The sequence below is a fragment of the Tenrec ecaudatus genome, chromosome 18 (genome assembly GCF_050624435.1).
Source record: "Tenrec ecaudatus isolate mTenEca1 chromosome 18, mTenEca1.hap1, whole genome shotgun sequence".
Classification (NCBI taxonomy): domain Eukaryota; kingdom Metazoa; phylum Chordata; class Mammalia; order Afrosoricida; family Tenrecidae; genus Tenrec; species Tenrec ecaudatus.
This window is the reverse complement of record NC_134547.1, coordinates 15,513,878-15,536,764: the sequence shown is the minus strand read 5'-3', so window position 1 is coordinate 15,536,764 and position 22,887 is coordinate 15,513,878. Positions and strand designations below refer to the sequence as shown.

Sequence of the window (22,887 nt, the reverse complement as noted above, 5' to 3'; positions counted from 1 at the left end):
GAACCGTGCCATTTCATACACATCCATTTCATCTTCGCAGCCGCCCAGGGACAGAAGGGATTGTGCTCCCCGTTCTACAGCTGGGGCGGGTTGGGGCAGATGGGAGAGGGGAGCAAATGCACCCAAGGCTTGCACCTGCCGTAAATATTAACGTCAAAGACTCATTTTCTGGTAGCCCCATGTTGTCTGGCTGTCCGTGCGAGCCAGGAAGCGTCTGAAGGATCATTCTGAATAATAACGATCATCGTTAACAGCGATGATGGCACCTTCCCGTGTGTGGACAACCCTGTGATTGCTACCGAGCCGCTGGTCATTTCACAGAGGAGGAAGCTGAGGCCTGGGGAGGTGTCGTCCCACAGGGAGAACTGGCTCCGGCTCCAAGTGCATGTTCCCAGCCCTGGGAATGAGAAGGCCTGCCCCCGGGGCTTCCTGTGCTGTTATGAAACCTGATTCCGGATACCTGGACTGTCACCCGTGTCCTGGCACCTCAGTCCAGACACCCAACTACCCGTGGCCCCTCTGCCCTGCTCCCGGGGTTAAAAAAAAAAAAAGATAGTTGTCAGATTGACAGCACACACACACACAAACGTTTATTTAAGACACTGGAAGGGCTGGTGAAGGGTAGACTGAGGGAGTGGAGCCGACACCCCATCCTGTGCCATCTACTGCATCATGGACAGGAGCACGCGACAGAAAGCAGCCGTCAGGAGAGGGGCGTCTGCACCCCACAGCGCATGTTGGCTGGAACAGCTACGTCTGAAAGGAAGAGACCGAGGGGGAAATTAGGGGACCGAGGCAGGTTCCAGGGCCTTCCTTCTAGGGACCCAGAAATCATGAGAATCCTTTTGTGGGGTGGATCTAGAACTCTGGACAAGAGTCCTTGGCAGATTCAAAGGTCCAACCAAGTCTTCCAAACTCCTCCTCCCTCGTCTCAGGGGTCTGGGCCACAGTAGACTGCCCCCCTCCCTCAAACCCAGGTGTCCCCCACCCCAGCCCCTCCACCTTCAGGCCTAGGAGTCCAATCTTCAATCCCCTCCTCCCTCAGACCCTGCTCACCTATCTGCTGCGGCTTGGGCAAATTCAGGTTGTCCATGACCTTGATAAACTCCTCACAGCTGAGCGTCAGCCGAGGGTTCAGAGTCCGTTCCTCCTCCACAGTGGACACCGTGAGCCCTAGTGGCCAAGGGAGGCGGTGAAGAGTCAACCAAGCCAGGGCCTCGAGGCTCCTGGGACTACATTTCCCAGGAGGCCTTACGGTGCCTCTCTGGCTTGGGACTAGCAGAAGCATTGGTGAGACTGCCACGAATGGCACTATGGGAAATGTAGTTTCCCAGTCTTCCCCCCAACCCCACCCCAAAAAAGAAGAACTAGCAAGAAGTCAGTCCCGGTCCCTCTGGAATTCTAGGAGTCATAGTTTCTACATCCACACACAGTACACGCCTAAGCCCTTGTTCTTTTGGGCCACAGGGAGTCCTCCCAGCTCCACAAGGATTCTGGCAGCCTGGTGAACCAACTAAACCACACGCACTGTAATTGAATTGATTGTAAGTCATGGTGCCCCCACGTGTCACAGAGCGAAACTGCCCTACGGGGTTTTCTTAGCTGTCAGCCTTAAGGACAAACTTTAAATAGACAAGCCTTTCTTCCACGGTGCCAATGCATGGACTCAAACTGCCAACTGTTGGGTGGAAATCACAAACCAAGCCCATGATGACCCATTGCAACCTGCTGTAGCAGGGATGGGGGACCTCTTTCTGGCTTTAAGGGCCAGGTCCCTCGCGCATATTCACTCACGGTCATCTAGTTGATGCCAGCTCATAGGAAACCTACTGGGCAGGCCCTGGGGCTTCCCAGACTATCTCTGGAGAGAGCAGCCAGCCCCATCTTTCTCCCTCGGAGCGGCTGGGAGCTTCAAACTGCTGACCTTGTGGTTATCAGCCCAATGTCAAACCACTACACTACCAGGACTCCGGTGGGTCGTATTGTTGTTGTGTTGTGCGGTGTCACAGAAGGTCCACCAAACCATCAGGACCAGTAAACGCCACATGCGTCACCAAGAGATGTTGCTCCAGCTGTCCCAGGCGGGGTGAGTTAGTTAAATGTCTGACCAGTGTGGTCCTCAAAGGATGTGACAAATATGCAAATGGCCTTTGGCAGGACAAAAAGAGGCCCCCACTCCTGAAATATAGGATTTCTGAGGCTATAATTTCTTTTTTGAGGCTGTAAATCTTTATAGGAGCAGAGAGCCTCATTTTTCTCCACGGAGCAGCCAGTGGGTTGGAACCACTGACCTTGGACTCGCAGTACGCCGCAAAGGGTTTGTGCTCTTGAGGACCTAGGGGCCCAAAAAAAAATAACCACCACCAGCCGCTGTCCATTTGATGCCGACCTGTGGCTACCACATGCGTTATTCAGGAGAATTGCATTCCTTGGCATGTTGATAGGTTTGGGAAGCAGCTTGCCCGCCATGCCTTCCGCGGCGACTCTGCATGGATTTGAACCACCAACCTTTGCTGTTGGTTGTTCTTGTTGTCGTCGTTAGGAGCCGCCGAGTCTGTTCCGACTCGTAGCGACCCTACGCACAACAGAACGAAAACAGTGTCCAGCCAGACCACGGCTGGTATGTGGTGGCCCGTGGGTGCAGCCACTGCCGTCAGCCCATCCCAGAAGCCCCACACCTCCATCCAGAAGCCTCACCATGGTAGTCGTGAGCTGGGTAGATGAGACAGTCTCCTGGAAGCGTGAAGATCTTTTCATGGACCGAGTGGTACAAGGTTTTAGCACAGCCTGGGGAGGGAGAGCTCTGAGGTTAGTGGATAGGCAGGGCAGGAAACTCCCCCTGACCTGACCCTTCCTTCAGGGGTCATGGTAGCTAATAAACTGTCTCTTCATCTCCCTCCACCCCACCCCATCCCCCACTTCCCAGTGCCCTTTTGCCTGGGTAGAGAAGCAGAAGAGAGAAAGGCATTCTAGGCAGGTGGAACAGCGTATGCGAAGAACTGAGAGAGGGTGAGGGATGTATTGTGGTTGCAAAGGAGTCTGGGATGGGGCCCTGGAAGCACCCAGAAGGGTGACCCCATCCTTGCTTCTGCAACAGTAGCATGGGCGAAGGGAGACAGCGGGTGGTGTAAGATATGAAAATAATAATTGATTAGGGCTCTGTGAGGGTGGGAGGGAGGGGAAGGTAGGGGGAAAAAGAGGAACTGAAACCAAGGGCTCAAACAGAAAGGAAATATTTTGAAAATGATGATGAACAAATGCACAAAGATGCTTGATACAACTGATGTATGGATGAGGAGCTGATGCCAAGAGCAAGTGTTTTGAGAGCGATAAGGGTAACGAATATACAAATGTGCTTTACACAATTGATGTAGGTATGGATTGTAAAAAGAGTTGTATGAGCCCCCAATAAAATGATTTTTAAAAATTGATGTATGGATTGCTATAAGAGCTGTAGGAGCCCCCCAATAAAATTACTTATTTAAAAAAGAGAAGGTTCTGGACCAAGAAGGTAGATGGAAGATAAGAAACTAGAGGCAGGAGGCCAACGAGGAGACTTGCTTCTGAGAAGACCTGAGTGCTAAGCTGGGGTGGGGGTACACTTTTCTGGAATGGTCTGTCCGACTAAGACTAAGACAAGGAGGCTGTCAGGCTGGGGGCGGGATGGATGTGGGATGCAGAGCACCTCAGAGAGAGAATGAGGTGGAGATAGAAGGGCAGAGGGATGTGGAGGCCTGGCTGCCCACAATCCACTCAGGGTGGCTCCTGTTCTCTCTTACCTGCCCTGGCCCTTGTCCCCTGAGGCTGCAAAAGCTTCCCACCATCACACACATACGCAAAACAAAAAGCAGAAGTCCATACCGACTGCCCTGAATGGATTCCCACTCACTGCCAGCCTATCGGGCAGAGCCGAGCTGCTTCTCGGGGTTTGCAAGGCTATGAATCTGTACAGGAGCACATGGCCTCGTCTTTCTCATGCTGAGCAGCTGGTGGGTTTGAACTGCTGACCTTGCGGGGTGCAGCTTATCCCACAGTCCCACCAGGGTCCCTTTCCCAACTCAAAGGGCATCTAACTAAACCCTGAGACCCAGGAACTAAACTTCCTCCCCACGTCTAGCTGCTCCCCACCAGCTCATCTCCAAGTGGAGCAAGACTCCCCCAGCAACTAAACCACCGACTCCACCAACCTCCTGGCAGCCAGATTCCAGAATTTGAGTATCCATTGGGATAAGGATGAGGCTGGCTACTCCCCTAGAGAGTTACAGACTTGAAAACCCACCGGGGCAGTTCTACCTTGTCCCATATGAGTCTGATGCAGTTTAATAGCAGTGAGCTTGGTTGGTTGTTTAAAAAAACGAAACAACCCCTCACAGAGGGGTCTAGGGGAGGAGATGGGTCAGTCAGGATGCGATGTAGCACCGATGAAGAATACAGTTTTCCTCCAGTTCCTAAATGCTTCCTCCCCCTCAACTACCATGATCCAAATTCTACCTTGCAGGACTGGATAGGGCAGAGATTGTACACTGGTGCAGATAGGAGCTGGAGGCACAGGGAATCCAGGGTGGATGATACCTTCAGAACCAGGGTGTGAGGGGCAATACTGGGAGAGGAGAGGGTGAGTGGGTTGGAAAGAGGGGAACTGATTACAAGGATCTACATGTGACCTCCTCCCTAGGGGATGGACAACAGAGAAGGGAGTGAAAGGAGATGCCGGATAGGGCAAGATATGACAAAATAATAATTTATAAATGATCAAGGGCTCATGAGGGAGTGGGGAGGGAGGGGGGGAAAAGAGGACCTGATGCAAAGGGCTTAAGTAGAGAGCAAATGCTTTGAAAATTATTAGGGCAAAGAATGTACAGATGTGCTTTATACAATTGATGTATGTATATGTATGGATTGTGATAAGAGTTGTATGAGCCCCTAATAAAATGTTAAAAAAAAAAAACTATCTACTCTATAACATCAGCATCTCTATCCCTGATTAGTTATATAATAGGTCCACATACTCTTTGATACTTTCTTCAAAACGGGAAGCTTCATTTCCCTCACCTCGTCAGAATGGTGTGGACGGAGCACCCTGCTTTTCCTAAGAAGGATACTGTACAGATGAGAGCCCCCCCCCCCCCCCCCCGCCCCGGATACTGTGGGGATCAGGCCATAGGACAGCTGCGGTAGCTTTTTCTTTCTCTGTGATGGCTCCCTCTGGGAGAATCCAGCGGCTTGGTCACGAGGTCCCTAGAGTAGCCGTCTGGAGAAGTCCCTGAGGCAAGGGACTGAGGCCTCGGGCAAGGAGGCAGGACCAATTTATTGGTCGGCCCTGTTCATGAGCCACTGTCTGGAAGGATTCTCCAGCTCCAGGCGAGCCATCTGATGACTCTCCTGGCTGGCAGCTTGACTAACCGCCTCTCAAGAGACTCCTGAGGATTTCTGGGATAGCCTTTCCGTTCCTGAGAAACAGGGCTGCCACTGTTTCTTCTGACTGCGGACGGGAGGTGTGATGGCTGCTGCAGCGGCAGCCGCGTTGCAACCAGGAGGCACAAGTCCAGAGAGGCCCACAAGCCGTTGTGTGCTGATGAAGGAAAGGCCGCAACTGCCTTCTCCCAGATTCCTTGTTATGGGAGAAACCCGAGTTTCCACTTCCCCAAGCCCCGACGGTGGGTCCTGCTAGAAGTTACTTGCAGTCAAACACCTTCTTAACATGTGAGCAAGAACTACCACCACCGCACTAAGCCAGCCTGAGATTCCGGGCCCTCAGACACTGTGTGAGACTTATTTTTCCCCCTAAGTAAGCTCTGAGGGAATGTGTTACCCAACAATTACAAACAAAACAACTCCAAACTCACTGCTCTTGAGTCAACTGACTCAGTGTGACCCTCTAGGACAGAGTAGGCCTGCCCCTGCAGGTTTCTGAGACTGTTGCTCTTGATGGGACTAGAAAGCCCTGTCTTCCTCCCAGTGGGTGGTCAGATCCTAGGATTTAGCTGCCAGGAAGTTGTATTTGGTGGTTTAATGACTGGGGGTGGGGCAGGGCGAGGGGAATCTTGTTCCATTTGTCGATAAGCTGGTGGGAGCAGTTAGACATGGTTTGGATGGGTTGAGTTGTCCGGGATGAGTTCGATTCCAGAGCCCAAACTTAATTCTGACTCATAGCAGCCCTGTTGGAAAGGGTGGGATTTCCCTGTGGGTTTCTGAGACGGTAAGTTTTCACGGGAGTAGAAAGCCTCATCTTTCCCCCCTTGGAGCAGCTGGTGGTTTCAAACTGCTGACCTTTTGGTTAGCAGCCCAGGTTGTAACCCCTACACCCTAGGGCTCCTTGTAGAGCTAATAGAACTCTGATTGTCCCTAACAGCTCTGCCCTTGAGTTTAACTGTCCCTCAGCAGCTAGCCCCTCAATCTAACTCATGCCTCCTCTGAATCTCACCCTGACACCCCTCAGCGCCCCCACTCCTGCCTCCATAAGTCCAACGTGTGTGCTCGGTGGCCTGCTCTTGCAGCGGAGTCTTGAGACGCTGGCGCACGCACACATTAACCTGACTGACCTTGCTGGAAATCTGTCCGCCCACACCCTCGGATGAGCAGGGCATCTCCCGTGAAGGCCATGCTGTGGTCATTCAGGACGAAGGTGACGCAGCCTGGGGTGTGGCCAGGGCTGGCCCGGGTCTCCAAAGCCTGGCAGGGAAGAGGGAACATGGAGCCAGTCATCAGCAGCACATCCATGGCTCCTTGGCTCCAGCCTCCAGGTGAAACGGGGCCCAGGAGCCCCCACCAAGCTCAGGCCATCTCTAGGGGACTGTCTCGGAAAAACATTAAGGTCGACTGCCAAGTTCTCTCCTCCTGGCTCGTGTCCTACAAGACAGGGTAGAACTGCCGCTGTGAGCTTCTGAGACTGTCACTCTGGATGGGAGTGGAAAGCCTCATCTTTCTCCCGAGGACAGACTGGTGGGTTCGAACTGCTGGCCTTGTGGTTAGCAGCCCAGCATGTAACTACTACTATGCCACCTGGGTTAACTCCAGATGGATCAAAGACTGCAAGGCAAGAGAAGAAAAATCGGAAGGCAATGACGACCACACACACAAACACACCCAAGGAAGGTCTATAATTTGATTAAGGAAAACTCCAAAGCAAACCCACTTCCATCAACTCGATTCCAACTCATGGCAAGCCCAGAGGACAGGGTAGAACACCCCCCACCTCCACCTGTGGTTTTCCAAGACTGTAACTCTTCACACAGGCAGTGTCCACATTAGATCCCTGAAGCCATAAGTCTGGAAGGGAAGGCGGGCAGCTTAATTGGAAAGAAATGTGCAGCATTTTAAGGGTAACAGCGCCATAAGCTAAATTTAAAGAGACTCGGAAAACCGGGGGACCCTCTATCTGTAGCATGCATGGAGCGTGCACAGACTTCCCATGCAAGCAGTGCTTGCCAAGCAGGGAGGGGAAGACACTGTGGCAGAAGTCTGAACAGAGAACAACTGAACTCCAGGAAACTACACCTCTCGCTCAACCGGAGTCGATCCCAACACGGGCGACCCTACAGGCCAGGGCAGGACTGCCCCTGTGGGTCACTGTGTTAGTCCGGGTTAACTAGAGAAACAAATCCAAAGATGCTCATAAGCCTGTGAGAAAGCTTCATATCAAAGAGCAATTGTTTATTGAGAAAGCACCCCAGCCCAGTCCAGATCAAGTCCATAAGTTCGATATTAGCCCAGATTTCTGCTAAGGTGACCAGATTTTAACATTGGTAAAGCGGGACACCAGCAGGACACCATTGATAAAACTCATATCCTGGTGAAACAGCCACATGGCAGCCGAAAACCGTACACCCTAGCTTGTCGTGCATTCTTTCCCAAAATCGGGACTTTTTTAAAACGCCATGGGACGCAGGACAAATTGTTAAAAAGCGGGACGTCTGGTCACCTTATACTAATCCATAAATTCCTCTTCAGAATCATGCAGCGCATGCAAAGATGCTGGATGCAGGGAGATCACAGGCCGGTGGGTGGAAGGTCCTGTGGGTCCAACGGCTGTGGACACATCGCCAGGGCTCTGGTTGCCCTCAGCGTGGCTCCATGTGGCTTGTCAACAGGAAGGTGGAGCAGAGACAGTGTGTGTGTGTGTGTGTGTGTGTGTGTGTGTGTGTGTCCCCCTCCAGGGAGGAAGAAAGGAAGTCCCAGACTCCCCATGAGAAGGCCACGCCCACAGGAGGGATCACCAGCAGTGGCCTGATTGACAGGCTAGACTCCACCCCTTCATCCTTATTTATCAAGCTGACATGAAACTGTGTAACTACCATAGTTTCCGACACGACACGGAGACTCCTTTTCATCGTTTTAATTTTAGAAAGACGAACTTTAATGTAAGACACCGTTGTTCTGAAGGTAAATGAATAAAAGTTCATGCCGCCTGCCCGACCTACAGACCAGGGGCCAACAAGAGAGGTCAGCCAGCAAGCCGTTTTAAACGACATCCCTCAGAGAGCTCGGCTCTCCACGTCCTCGGGGCTGTGTTTTCCCTTTACAATAAGTATTTGGGGTGACCATTTTTGACTAATAATAGAACTAGCAAGTGGCTTTCAAAGAGTTCCAGTGTTTTTATAACTCCCGAGTTTTACTTTTAAGAAGCCCCCTAGTCTACATGTGGGGGGCAAAGGTCCCCGTGTGTCCTTGGTTCGCGTGGCCCTTGATCAGAAGTTAAAAACAACATGCACACGTGGGCCCAAGAATCCAGCTTCGTGGGGATTGCCATGCATGCATTGAGGCAAAATCCGTGTGGGTTGTTAGATGTAAAACTGATGATTTACGCTGTAAACCTTCACCTAGTTCACAATAAAAAGTTTTTTTAAAAATTCAGTTTCTGGTGGCTGCCGGAGGATTCAAAACACCCAGCTGATTGCACCTCAAAGCCAGGATCATAATGTCTTAAGAGCGTCCTCCGTCATTCTCATTACATACATTAAACCCCAGGAAAACTGCCTTTGTTAGGTAGCTGGGTCAGAGACAGGGTTTGTCCCTCATGGGCCTGCACGGGCCGCCGTAAAGGAGGTTGGGCAGAACTCAAGTGACCATGAGACACCTGTGAAGACCCCCAAATTGAGCATGCTCAAATTCAAGCCTCCAGCCAGGTGGGAGGCACACCTGGGCAGCCCAAACTAGGCCAGGGCCCATGACATCACCCAGGTGGGCTTCATAGAGCCAATGGGGTCAACCCATCCCATCAACCATGCCTTCCCCAGCCAGAGGCTTGAAGCATCCTGGCAGGTCAGGTCGGAGGGTGAAGCTCTCCCTACCTCGAGCAGGCACCCATGCACCCGCTCCGGGCCTGCTTGGGGCCACAGCCTCTCTCTCACCCCTGTGCACTCTTGTTCTCCTGTCCCACACTCTCTCTGGCCCCAGTCCTCTTGCCCCTTTCTCCCTGGACCCCTCGGTCCCAGGGATTCCTCCCCCAGTTCTGCACAGGTGGGTGCGCTGTTCCAGGGAGCAGTTGTGAGCCCCAGTGCGGCTTCCCGCCGCTCGGCACGCTTCCCTGAAACGGCATGGACCCTGTCAAGACTGTAAAACCTGAAACTTCGCCCGCCCTTCATAAAAGCCCACTTGAGTGACACACGGGCTTTCGTGTGAATGCTTTCATCGCGCACAGCCAAGAACCGAGGTACGGCCCGCTGGGGAGACCTTACAGTTTGCCAGACACATTCTATAGTGCACATGTGTCGTTTGGGGAGAATAGCCCTCCTCGAAGCCTGCCTAACTCTTGAATGGAGTAGAAGGGCGCCATCTGGCCCCTAAACGCCCACACTGCCGGGCGCCCTCCTGGATACATCCACAAAAATGCAGAGGGCTGAGGTTGATCCCGGCAGGGCCCCCCCACGCCCCCATCGTTGGAAATGCCTCCCAGAGGAACTCTGTGGTTTGCACCTGACACACACACACACGCACGCAGAAGCACGCAGACAGTATGAAAGCGCTCATAAGCACACGGTTTTGCCTGTCGGTATCGGCACAGCCCACAGATCTGCATGTGTCTTGGGACTGCAAGGGATTTCAAGCCATGTGGTGAGAGGATGTGGTAAATGGCCCTGAAGTAAGGAATCGGAAGGGGTTCCAGGTCAGAGATGTGTGGAGCCTGTCCAGAGGGACTCGGAGGTTAGCGCAGCTCATGACCAGAGTGACACCATAGGTGACAGCAGCATCTCACTGCCACCAGGCTGAGGCAGCCCACAGCGAGCCTACAGGACAGGGCACAACTGCCCCTGTGAGTGTCCGAGACTGCGACTGCTGATGGGAATAGAAAGCCCCCGCCACCCCTGTGGCTACTGTACTTTATACTGAGAGCAGCAGCGAGGTACTGTGGGTTCCTTGAAAGAAGGGGAAACCTTCACTGGCTTTGGAGGAGCCATTGACTTTGATGGACCGCGAATGCGACGTGCTAAAAGCCTTCCAGGAAATGGATTAACTTTAAATAAGATTGCGAAGTGAAACGTTTACACGGTAGAAAGTCGAAACAACACAAAACAAAATGCATGGGTGGGCTGGCCAAATCCAATGCAGGAATGTTCTGGCAGCACTGTGTGTCGCAGCCCCTAAAACTGAGCACTCCGGCTGCATGTTCCATGGACAAGAGACCGATGGGTGAGGCGGGACGCAGTCACAGCAGGGGACACTCTACAGAGGGCGCATGAATAAATTATACCAACACAGGGCGTCACGGGAGAGTCCCAGCAGACAAAACGATGAACAACAACAAGAGCCATATTCAAAAGAATGGAGTGGAATGGGGTGAAGTGGGGGGTAGGGTAACACAGAAGCACAGAGGAATGAGATGAAATGTTGTGGGCCACGTTATTCTTCAACAACATGCAAAATTCTCAACATCTACTTCCAGTTATAGGGAAGGCGGGTTTTAAAAGAACAAGGCAGACCATGTCACAAGGCAACAATCGGACACATCTAGAAGGCCAGGCATTCCCCCAAAGAGCCAGCCTCCAAACCAAACTCACTGCCGTCCAGCCGGTACCGAGTCCTCTCTCTCCCATGACCATCAAGTCCCTTCTGACTCACAGAAACACTACAAGACAGGGTAGCATGGCCCCCTGGGGGTTTCTGAGACTGTAAACTCGTTACAGGAATACAGAACCTCATCTTGCATCCACGGAGCGGCTGGTGGCTTCGAACTGCTGACCTTGTGGCTGGCAGCCCAGTTAAGTAACCACAATGCCACTAAGGCTCCCCTAGGAGGCCTGGAAGGTTTGAAAGTCCATTTCACGGGTGGCAGGGGTGAGGGTGAGGGTGTGGTAGGGGAGAGTGTGAACTCGGCCCACAAAGACAAACTCAGTAGGCACAAGACCCAAATGCTCTCCCACCAACTCTCCATGTGTACTTCATCCTGGGCATCTCGATTCATCATGCCTAGCGCTCGCCTCAGAACCTCATGAGATTACTTAGCACCGGAGGCAGTTTGCTTATCTGCCTCCAGGGAATCTTTCCGGGATGGAGCCATAGCTTGGTCTGTCTTCAGTGCCCAGTACCTTAAACCGTGTCCGTTGCTGGCACCAAATGGATACCCAATAGCTGTCTGCTGAACCAGTGTCCTGCTGTAGGCACAGAGAGCGCGGCCGGTCCACCGTTCCGATTAGTCTGGTGCCCTGACCTAGTGATGGGGGTTCATCCCTACTTTGGCGGTTCAGTTAGCTTTTGCCTCATTCAGCTGTAGAATGCTCTAATACAGTGGTTCTCAACCTTCCTAATGCCGCGACCCTTTCATACCGTGCATGTTGTGGTGACCCCCCCGAACCATGAAATCATTTTTGTTGCTACTTCATAGCTGGCATTTTGCTCCTGTGATGAATCGGGCGACCCCCTGTGAAAGGGTCGTGTGACACCCACACCCACAGGGGTGTGACACCCACACCCACAGGGGTCGCGACCCACAGGTTGAGAACCGCTGCTCTAAAAGGCTAATGACATCTGCTGGCAGAGGAAACACTACCTCCGTGCCCTGCGTTTCCCCCTGAGCAGGTCCTGGCTCCCCTAAAAGGATGTAGAGATGATGCCTGGGGCAACTGGGACCTGGGAGGAGGCAGGTGATGCTTAGTGCCGGGGAATGCTGAATTGCTGCCGCCCTGCAAGGGGGGCGGGGGTAGAACTTCCCCCTTTGGGTTTCTGAGACATTGACATCCTAGTGGGAGCAGACAGTTCCGTCTTTCTCCCTTGGAGCTGCTGGAGCATCATGGATCAGTCAGCAGCTCCGGGGACCCCTCACTGTGCCCCTAGGGCTCCAGATGGGCTGGGTTCAGTGTGAGGGAAGCATTAGGGCTTTTATAAGTAAGTGGCTCTTGAAGCGGAGCTCAGGCACCCTGGGGTCTGCAAGACCCAAGCCTTTCCCAAACAACAGGGAGACCTCTCTCATCCTTTTCCCCCTCCTCCTCCCACAAGCAGGCAGTGGAATTTTCCAGAGTCCGTGTGGCTTGTGATGACATCATTGGTCTTTGACAGCTGATGACACGTGTGTGTTCTTAGCTTAAATATTTTCCCAGTTTGAATTGCTAAGACGGTAAACACAGGTGGATGGAACCTACGTAAACAAAAGCTTCTTAGGGCCCCTGACAGCCCTAGTTGGCGCCGGTGCTGCCGGGTGTTGGGCTGCTAGCCTCCAGGTCAGTGGTTCAAGTCTGCCAGCCACTCCGAGGGAGAAAGATGAGGCTGTCTGTTCCAGTAGGGATTTACAGCCTCTCTTAGGACCCCTGCATGGCGTCGCTATGAGTTGGAATTGACTTGATGACAGTGGGTGGGATACTTGTAAGCACTCAGCTATGTATTGGGCTGCTAACTGCAAGGTCAGCAGTTCGAAACACACAGCCGCTGCAAGGGAGAAAGACAGGGCTTTCTACTCCTGTGAACATTACAGTCTCGCAAACCCTCAGGGGCCGTTTTACCCTATTCTGTGGGGTCACTAGGAGTCAGCATCCACCCCAATGGTAATGAGGGCAGAAAAGGACCCTGTTGGAATATTCAGTATTGGGAGCAACCACCCAAGGAGGACTGGTGGGGTAGTGGGGTTACGCCTTGGACAGCTAACCACAAGGTCAGCAGTTTGAACTCACCAGCTGGTTTGGAGAAGGAAAAAAAAAAGAGGTTTTCTGTTCCCGTACAAACTGACGGCCTGGAAAACCCACAGAGGCAGTTCCACCCTGTCCCACAGCGTCACTGAGTCAGAATGGATGGGATGGTAGGAGGCCAAAGTCGAACAAGCTTGCGTGATCTGAGAACTGCTGACCTCTGACATCTGCCAGCATGAGCTGTCTGCGGCTTGCTTTTAGTTCTTTATTTTTTGCTGTGGCAACTATGTCACACACACACACACACACACACCACCCACCCCACCCCCCGGGACCCTGGCCCTTGAGTCAACCTTCAATCCTGACACAGAATCGCCTCCAGGATGGCATTTTCAGCCGCGTCACAGGCAAGGCCGGAGGGCCAACAATCACACTCCCGAGGCCCACCCCGCGCAGAACAAGCAGCCATCCCGCGTGTGAGCTCCAGAGGGCAGCACTTCCCCCAAGGACCAAGTTGGGACAGAGGAATGGTTAGGAAAAAAGGGACCGGAAAAGCGGGAAGTGAAACAAGGGGCGTCCCATGGTGGGGGTTGCAATCAGAACGCAACACGAAGCAAAATGCGGATCACGGAGCAGAAAGCCGATTTTCTCCGTGCACTTCCACCCAAAAACTCACAATAAAACTGAGTGTGTGTCACACGAAGCACGTACTGTTTCCACACACCTGGGGGACATTCTCTTCATTGTGCTGTTCAACCAGCGCCCTTGTCCCATCCCCCACTTTTTCCATATGCAACAATTGCTTTTTTTTTTAATCTGCAACTTACTTTTGAACGTGCATAGGAGAGAAATGAATCTATGGAGAGAGAAATAAAGCAAATCCGGCAAACTATGGGCCGTCACCATGAGGGCAGTAGCTGCACTGTCCCAAGTTCATGTCAAGTTGAAAATTCTTCAAAATAAAAAGTCGAAGGCACCTCCTAACCTCTTGACCTCCCGCTCCCCCAAATCCACCGCCATCGAGTCGATTCCGACTCAAAGCCACCCTAGAGGGCAGAGTCGAACTGGCCCTGTGGGTTTCTGGGACTGGAACTTTTGGGGAGTAGAAAGTCTTCTCTCTCACTAAGAGCGCACTGGTAGTTTTGAACTGTTGACCTTAGAGTTAAGTAGCACGATGCATAAACCCCTACACCGCCCAGGGCGCCTCGAATGATTTCTTGGGTTACCAACTATTCCAACCGCGTCCTTTTGTGCAATTCCAATTCATGGCGGCCCTATAGGTCAGGGTCGAACCGCTGACCCTCGCAGATGTTTTCAATTCCTTTCCCACAGCAGCTAAAACTTCCTAAGCTAACAAGCCCCCACCTGCTACAGGTAGTATTGGTGAGGGCTGAGGAGGCGCTTACCTGGCCGTCCCCGTGGCCTCTGCCGCCCCCTTGTGGCACTTAAGCCCTAGGCTCCTGTTTAGTTGGCCAAGTTCAGCCTTCTTCCTTCTGTCAAAGAGGAAGGCTACTGCCTGGGTAAAGACTGACTACCTCAGACACCCAAGGCTTTGAGTTGGAATCCACCGGACGGGAGCGGGCTCTTTGGTTTCAACATTCGTGTTTAAGATCCCAAACAAGCTCAAACCAGTATATGTGAAATAAGTCAGAAGAGCGGGTGCCCCACAGGAGGCTGAGTCACTGGTCAAGAAGAAGCCTGATGGGTGATTGGCGGGCTTGGGAACCTTCCCCCAATCCACAATAAAACGTCTAAAAGAAACTGTCCCCTTCCATTCCATTTTTCCGCGAGATTCCTGAAGCTTCTTAGTATGTGTAGAATAGGCAGATCTATAGATTAGTGGTTGCCTAGCGGTGGCATGTTGGGATGCGGTAGAAAGATGAGACTTTCTACTCCAATAACGAGTTAAAAATCTCAGAAACCCACAAAGGAAGTTCTGCCTTTACTCTACATGGCTCAGAAATGACTTGATGGGGGTGAGGTTTAGGTCTACAGAGGATGGAGGGCGGGCAGGGCCAGGGGAAAGCTGAAAGGATGCAGGTTTCCTGGCGAGGTAACAAATAGATTCTGAAATTGGCTGTAGCAATGGATTCAAAGGAGTGGTGCAGATTCAGCCAGCTTGGCTGAACCGATACCTAATTTTGGGTCGAGTTTTGGCAAACCGGTTGCTAAAATGGCACTTATAATCAAGGTTCTGTCTGTGGTGGAAGGCCCGGCAGTCGCCCAGTGTGGACATCACCCATTTACATTCCTCACAGCGTGTTAGCGTTCATCTGGGCAGCAGCATAGCCTACGCACCCATCGAATGTTCATTCTGTCCATAGGTACAAAAATCTAGACGGAACGATGCTTGTAATGTTTGCCCACTTCATAAAACTCCGTATACTTTTGATGAACGACTACAGTTTTAGCCCCTTGTGTTCGTTGCTTCACTAAACACACATGGAATGTAAAGAGAAGCAGTGCCAAACAACCAGAGGGTGACACCCTGTCATTTGTTTCACCCTTGTGTCACGCCCCCAAATCCTACAAGATGTTGAGTGATTTGTGAAATTCCTGAAAGTTCTCAAGGAGCTCAAAACATTGTGAGGACAATTGCTAGTAAGTTCCTGAGAAAGTTTATTGTGCCAGGCTGGCTGATAAACACAAGTGGGATTAACTGAAGGGTGGAGAGATAAATGGCTCAGTGAGCCTCGCCTTTCTTGTCTCTCTTTAATCATCTGACCAGTGTGCGGCTGCCTTGCTTGTTCTGTGCCTCAGTTTAAAGGGCACACTACCTGTGGGACGCCTAGCCTGTGGACCGTGTCGCTGTAAGTTGAGGTCCCTTTAAGACCACACGATTGGAAATTACATCTCTGAGGACTGACAGTTGGTGACCTGCCTTGCTGTTTGCTGCCTGTGCTGGGATAGCCTAGCTCTCTCTCTCTACAGAGGACTACCTGAGGGCCCTCAAGACTTGAAGGACTGCCAGTGTCTCACAACTCTCTCACGGGAGTCAGTCGCACTGAGCCATTTGTACTGCTTTATAATGTAACTGTTCATTTCTTGTATTATATATCTGTTTATAATTTAACTGTTCATTTCTTGTATTATATATCTATTTATCTGTATATAATGTAACAGTTCATTTCTTGTGTTATATATTTAGCTATCTTTATAAATAATATATATATATAATTACCAGCAATCTGGTTTTATCTCTCTAGAGAACCCTGTCTAATACAGTTCTGCAGAAGCGGAAAGGGGTTTTTCAAAGGTGAACATAATATGTTCAGAGAAGTCACCTGATTCTAATCTATCAAACACAATGACTATTGTCTTTGGCCAACCTCTCAACTTTAGAGGTTCTCAACCTGTGGGTCGCTACCCCTTTGGGGGGTCAAATGACCCTTTCAGAGGTGTCACTCGATTCATAACAGTAGCAAAATGACAGTGATGAAGTAGCAACGAAAATAATGTTATGGCTGGTGGGAGGGGGGTGGTCCCCACCACATGAGGAACTGTGTTAAAGGGTCGCGGCATTAGGAAGGTTGAGAATCACTGCTCTCAAGGAAGGGGATCCTATGATCCTATTCCGACAGTGAAAAGACAGTGACGGATAAATAATGATGCTCAGATAAAGTCGAAGAATATTGCAAGTGAGGACGCCAATCAAGAAGCAATAAGAAAAAAGAGGAGCAGATAGAAAGTAAATGTTTAGAAAATAATGATGGTATAAAATGATTAAAAACCCCAATTCCCTGGGGGAGGGGGGAGGGATGGTGGGGTAGAAAGGATTGAAAAAAAAACAATCCCAACTACGTAGACAGCTGCCCTTCCCCCCAGAAGAATTTATTTCAGAGGACAGCACTGAAGCTGCAACTCAGGGAGAGGGACATGTCTGATCAGAGTGCATGGGAGCAAATGAAGGGGAAGGAAGACAGAGTGGAGCACATCCTGGCCCACCAAGCCTTGAGGATGATATTTCCACTCAGAGCAGCCAATCCACAGAGAGGACCATATGGCCAGCCCCACTATGAGACACGACATCCCTCACTGACCCATATCCCTACAGGAACAACACTGGAGACACAGTGTGGAAATTCTGCCCAATCTGATCCCACCACACCAAGGCAAAACACTAAGGGCATACAACAGAGCAGCAAGGGTAACAGAGCAACAAAGTCCCCAGGGAATACCAAAAATAGACTTTGGAGCCAGGCCTTGGCACCCCATCAGACTCCACTGGAAAACACTCCTAAAGGCCAACAAACAGTCCTTGAAGTAACTACAAGCTTTTCTTTCTTGTTGTTGTTGTTGTGTTGCTGGTTTTTATTTTTTTGTCATTGGCTTTTTGTGGTTGTTTTTCTTTTGTTGTTTGGTTTTGCTCTGTCTTGTGTTTGTGCATGTTATTATCTCTGCAGGTCTGTCTAAATAAGGTAGGCTGGATGAGCACTCTGGAGGAGTAAACAATGGGACTGACAGTTTGGGGGGGCCATGAGAGAGGGGGAGGTGGGGGGAAAGGAAGTGGTGTTAACAAACCCAGGGACAAGGGAACAACAAGTGATCCAAATCAGTGGTGAAGTGGGTGTAGGAGGCCTGGTAGAGTGTGATCAAGGGTAATGTAACCAAGAGGAATTACTGAAATCCAAATGAAAGCTAAACATGATAGGGGGCAGGAAGAAAGTAAAAGGAAATAGAGGAAAGAGCTAGCAGGCAAAGGGCATTTATAGAGGTCTAAATAAAGGCATGTACATATGTAAATATATTTAGATATGAAGATGAGGAAATATATTTATGTGCATATATTTATAGGTTTAGTGTTTAGATAGCAGATGGACATTGGGCCTCCACTCAAGTACTCCCTCAATGCAAGAACACTCTGTTTTATTAAACTGGCATTCCATGATGCTCACCTTCCCAACACAATCGCTGAAGACAAGGCAGGTGCATAAGCAAATGTGGTGAAGAACACTGTGGAGCCTGGCTATCAAAAGATATAGTGTCTAGGGTCTTAAAGACTTGAAGGTAAACAAGCGGCCATCTAGCTCAGAAGCAACAGAGCCCACATGGAGGAAGCACACCAGCCTGTGTGCTCACGAAGTGCCAAAGGGATCAGTTATGAGGGAGCAAAGAACAAAACATCATATCAATGTGAATGAAGGGTGGGGTGGGGACACAAAGCCCATCTGTAGGCAACTGGACCTCCCCTTACAGAAGGGTTGCAGGGAGGGGAGGGGATGAGCCAGTCAGGGTGCAGTGTAGCAAAGATGATACATACAACTTTCCTCTAGTTCCTAAATGCTTCCTCCCCACCCACTATGATAATCCCAATTCTACCTTACAAATATGACTAGACCAGAGGATGTACACTGGTACAGATAGGAACTGGAAACACAGGGAATCCAGGACAGATGATCCCTTGAGGACCAGTGGTGAGAGTGGCGATACTGGGAGGGTGGAGAGAAGGTGGAGTGGAATGGGGAAACCGATCACAAGGATCTACATATAACCTCCTCCCTGGGGAACGGACAACAGAAAAGTGGGTGAAGGGAGACGGACAGTGTGAGATATGACAAAATAATAATTTATAAATTATCAAGGGTTCATGAGGGAGGGGCAGCGGGGAGGGAGGGGATAAAATGAGCTGATGCCAGGGGCTTATGTGGAATATAAGTGTTTTTAGAATGAGTGTAATGAATGTACAAATGTTTTTATACAATTGATGCATGTATGGATTGTAAAATCAGTTGTATAAGCCCCCAATAAAATGATTAAAAAATAATAAATAAAATGATTTTTTTGGGGGGGTGGTGGTGGTGGTGGTGGTGGTGTGGGTGGGGGGGTGTAAAATGATTTTTTTAAACAAAAGAATACACAGCAAAACATTTTTTTAAATTATCAAGGGGATTTGAGGGAGAAGGTTGGGGAAGGAGGGGAAAAATGAGGAGCTGTTACCAGGGACTCAAGTAGAAAGAAACTGCTGTGGAAAAGATGATGACAACATGTGTACAGATGTGTGTGACACAATGGATCTATGTATGGATTGTGATGAAAAGCTGTACAAGCCCCCAATAAACTACAAAACAAAACAAAAAATGAAGAATGTCCTAAAACTGATTGTGGTGATGAGTGTACAACTCTTCTTGATCTGAGTGTGCTGTTGAATTGTGTGGTAGGTGAATTATATGCCAATAAAACTGTTTTAAAAAGAAATATACAAAATAATGATGGCAACATATGTGCAAATATGTTGATACAATTGATGTTATAAGAGCTGTAGGGGCAGGGAATGTATGGATGTGCTTTATACAATTGATGTATGTATATGTATGGATTGTGATAAGAGTTGTATGAGCCCCTAATAAAATGTTTTTTAAAAATTAAAAAAAATATCAGAAAAAAAAATAAAATAAGAGCTGTAAAATCCCCCAATAAAATGATCTTTTAATTTTTAAAAAGTAGCAATATGAAAATATCTTAAATAACAGTTTTAGTGGTTTGGGTCAGGTTTTATTTTAGTATTTTTTTCATTAATGTTTTAAAACTATTAAATATTTTAACCTATTTAATATTAAATTAAAACAATTTAATTTTGTTTTTGTGTACCTCTTGCTTTGTTCTTAGATAAATATTAACTATAGAAAATAAACTACCTTTCCATGTACCTCTTTTTAATATTTAAATATTAACTATAGAAAATAATAAGCTACCTTTCCATGTATCTCTTTTTAATAGTTACAGTCATCATTAGGGCAGTGAACTGGTTGATAAATTATTTTTATCCCACCCCGGATGAAAATTGAACACACTAAGAGCCCCTAAACTGAATACTTTAAATGTGTGCATGAGAATTACATGCTGATAAGGCTGTTAAAAAAAAACAACATGGAAATGAAGTGTACCACTGCTCAACCCTGCAACATGCATTCATGGACAGCAGCATTCAACCATTTAAACTCAAAACAAACAACAACAAACCTCACCGCCATCAGGTCTATTTCAACTCCTGACCACCCTTATAGGACGGAGTAGAACTGCCCCCTGGGGGTTACTGATCCCTCTCAATCCAAGAAGTAACTTTCTTAGCTAAACCCCTAAACCCAAACCCACTGCGACGGAGGCAGTCCTAGCTCATAGGGACCCGTAGGACAGAGCAGAATTGCTTCCTACACTTTCTGAGAGACAGACAGACAGCCTCATCTATCTCAGGGGGGCTTTGAACAGCTGACCTTCAGTTTAGCGATCCAATGCTTAACCACAGCTGAGATGGAATACTTATTGTGTACAATGTATTCTTTTTCTTTGTTAAATTTAATCAGTTACCAGGAAAGGGCTTCCAGAGAACCCTGTGTAACCACTGGAGCTAAACCCTCTGGCCTCATGCCCTCCCACTCAGTCCTACCCTCGAACCTCCTCATTTCGCTTAATTCGCTAACCTGGAGGCCCAGGCTGCACCCTGCTACCTGACATTCCGTGGCCCGTGTCACCCAGACGGTATCTTCTGCTACTGTCAACGGGAAAAGGCCCTGCAAAGCTATGTCCCCTCCCTCTGAGAGCCACCCACTCCCCCCTCCCCCTCCGTGCCACCCCACCCCGCCCACAAGGTGCTGGGTTGAAATTCTGCCCAGAAACCTACTGATTACGCAGCCCGTGCAGCCCGTGGGCAGGAAGGGACAGGAGGCCGGAACTGGTGTGTGAGGCAAGGGGGCCAAGCCAAGTCAGGCAAGGCGCTCACCTCAGGAGCCCCCCCTGCATTGGCATGACCCTTTTTCATGGTGGGCTCACAGGTGCCTGGCTTAGCCCACTGGAAGACTAGCCTTGGAGTAGCCAAGGTCCTTCTGTAGGACCTTGAATGGCAACCCCTAATCAACTGCTTTGGCATGCCAGGCAGAGGGCTCCGCCCAACACCTCAGGAAGTGCCATCACCCAGGCTGCTGTTGACTTAAGGGGCTCAGCCAGAGCCATGTCTGACCAAAGTCTAGGGCGCTGGTGCTTCACCTGCGTTTACAATCCTTTCCTCCCAAGGGCAGGACCACACACACCTTTGGATGGTTCAAACTCAGGAATAGGACACCAGTCCCCTCCTCCCTCAGGCCCAGGAGTCCAGGCCCCCAGACCCCACCTTTCTTAAATCCCAGGAGTCCAGATTTCCCCCCACCCACCCCCTGCCAAGGTCCCAACTCACAAAACGGCCGAAGCGGATGGCGTCTCCATCGTCAATGTGCACATCGGCCTGGGCCCCACTGCGGCGCGAGATGACGGACTGGCAGCCGGGGAGCAGGGACCGCAGCAGCCCTGTCCCCGTAATGTGGTCCGCGTGGCAGTGTGTGTTCACTGCGAGAGAAGGGGGCCAGGACAGCTAAAGCCCAGCCCCGCTCCGGGGGATCTTGGGGGTGCAGGACTCCTTCCCTCCCACCAACCGATTCCGTGGCCCCGCCCCCCTCTGGGCAGTGGGGATCCCCAGACCGACCAGCGTATAGTAGTCGAAGCCCCAACTCCTTCACCAGCTGGGCATCCCGCTTGGCTGTGTCCACAACCGGGTCGATCAGGATGGCCTCTCGGGACTCCCGGTCCCCCAGCAGGTAAGTGTAGGTGCAGCTTTTGGGTTCAAACAGCTGGGGACAGGGAGGGGGACAGTGAGAGCCAGAGACAGAACCAGCCACTTCCTGGGTCCCCACTTCCGTTAAGATCCTTTTCTTAAGACCCTGGAGCTAGGAGTCTGGGAGCAAGAGTCCTAACTTTCTAAGAAGCCCTGGTGGCGCTGCGGGTTAGGCAACCCGTGGCCAACTTCGAGGTCGGAGGTTCAAACCCACCCACTGCACGGCGGAAGAAAGACCAGGCTGTCCGCTCCCATAAAGAGCACCCCGTCTTAAACCGCCCATGTGAGGTCACCCTGAGTCAGTTAGGAGTCTGAGCCCTCAGTTCCTTCCTCCTTCCCTCAAGGCCAAGGGCTCCCAGCTCCCCAATCGGGAGTCCCCAGTCCCCTCTTCCCTAAAGGACCCCAGAAGTGGGGCCCCCATGCGTCCCTCTCCCGTAAAGGTCCAGGTCCCTTTCAGGGGCCCAGGAGTGCGAGAACCCCAGACCCCCACTTCCGTCAGGCCCAGGGAGCCCGCTCCCCGGCCCAGCCACCCGCTACCTGTCGGAGGAGGATGGGGGCGCCAGGCCCCGCGCGCTGGCTGAGATGCCGGCCTGCCACCCGCACCGCCGCCGCTGCCATCGCGCTACTGCCGAGCGGGCAGAGCTGGGGTTGCCCGGCGGCTGAAGCCGGGAGCTCTCCGGGTGACCCGGGGGCGGGGCGAGGGCGGGGCCTGGCGGGGCGGGGGGGGGGGGCCCGCCTTAAAGGAGGCGCGGAGCGGAGGGGCGTGAGGAGAGGGCGGGGTCAGCCTTAAAGGGGCCACAGCGCGGAGGGGCGTGGTGGGAGGGCGGGGCGAGGGCGGGGCCAGCCTTAAAGGAGCGCGGGCGGAGGGGCGTGGAGGGAGGGCGGGGCGAGGGCGGGGCCGGCCTTAAAGTGGCGCGGGCGGAGGGGCGTGGTGGGAGGGCGGGGCGAGGGCGGGGCCAGCCTTAAAGGGGCCGCGGTGCGCGCGGAACGGAGAGCTGGACGCTGGGCACGCAGAGGGGTGGACAGTGTGGACAAGTCAGAGACCAAGACGACAGTGGGCGACAGAAACTCTCTGGGGTCTGGAGAAACAGCGAAGGGCCTCCAGTGAGAGCGAGGGACACGGACACACAGGTCCTCTCCCAAATCATAGAAAACAAAACAAAACAGAGGCCAAATCACACTTAGAGGCCAGGGCCCTTGGCAGGTGGCTACGCAGCCATTGCTACGAAGAGAAAAACGTTTTGTCTCCAG

The 22,887-nt window shown here is 51.2% G+C and overlaps 1 protein-coding gene across 1 annotated transcript; it reads right to left on the bottom strand.

The window, feature by feature from the left end:
- Positions 1-556: 556 nt before the first annotated feature.
- Positions 557-22,332, bottom strand: ETHE1 (ETHE1 persulfide dioxygenase). Its single transcript, XM_075537348.1, has 7 exons — positions 22,174-22,332; positions 21,508-21,652; positions 21,223-21,371; positions 6,543-6,672; positions 2,698-2,787; positions 1,057-1,173; positions 557-756 (listed from the first exon to the last, which is right to left on the bottom strand). The coding sequence occupies exons 1-7, from the start codon at positions 22,252-22,254 to the stop codon at positions 704-706; spliced, it is 765 nt and encodes a 254-aa protein (XP_075393463.1). The 5' UTR covers positions 22,255-22,332; the 3' UTR covers positions 557-703.
- Between the last annotated feature and the right edge of the window lie 555 nt (positions 22,333-22,887).

What these genes read in the sequence shown, in the direction of transcription:
- ETHE1 (XM_075537348.1), bottom strand. Translation starts at nt 22,254, where the DNA reads ATGGCAGCGGCGGCGGTGCGGGTGGCAGGCCGGCATCTCAGCCAGCGC. An exon ending in CCATCCGCTTCGGCCGTTTT is followed by an intron (nt 6,673 to 21,222) that starts GTGAGTTGGGAC and finishes CTTCCCTGCCAG; the next exon opens with GCTTTGGAGACCCGGGCCAG. An exon ending in GCCCAAGCCGCAGCAGATAG is followed by an intron (nt 757 to 1,056) that starts GTGAGCAGGGTC and finishes TCTTCCTTTCAG; the next exon opens with ACGTAGCTGTTCCAGCCAAC.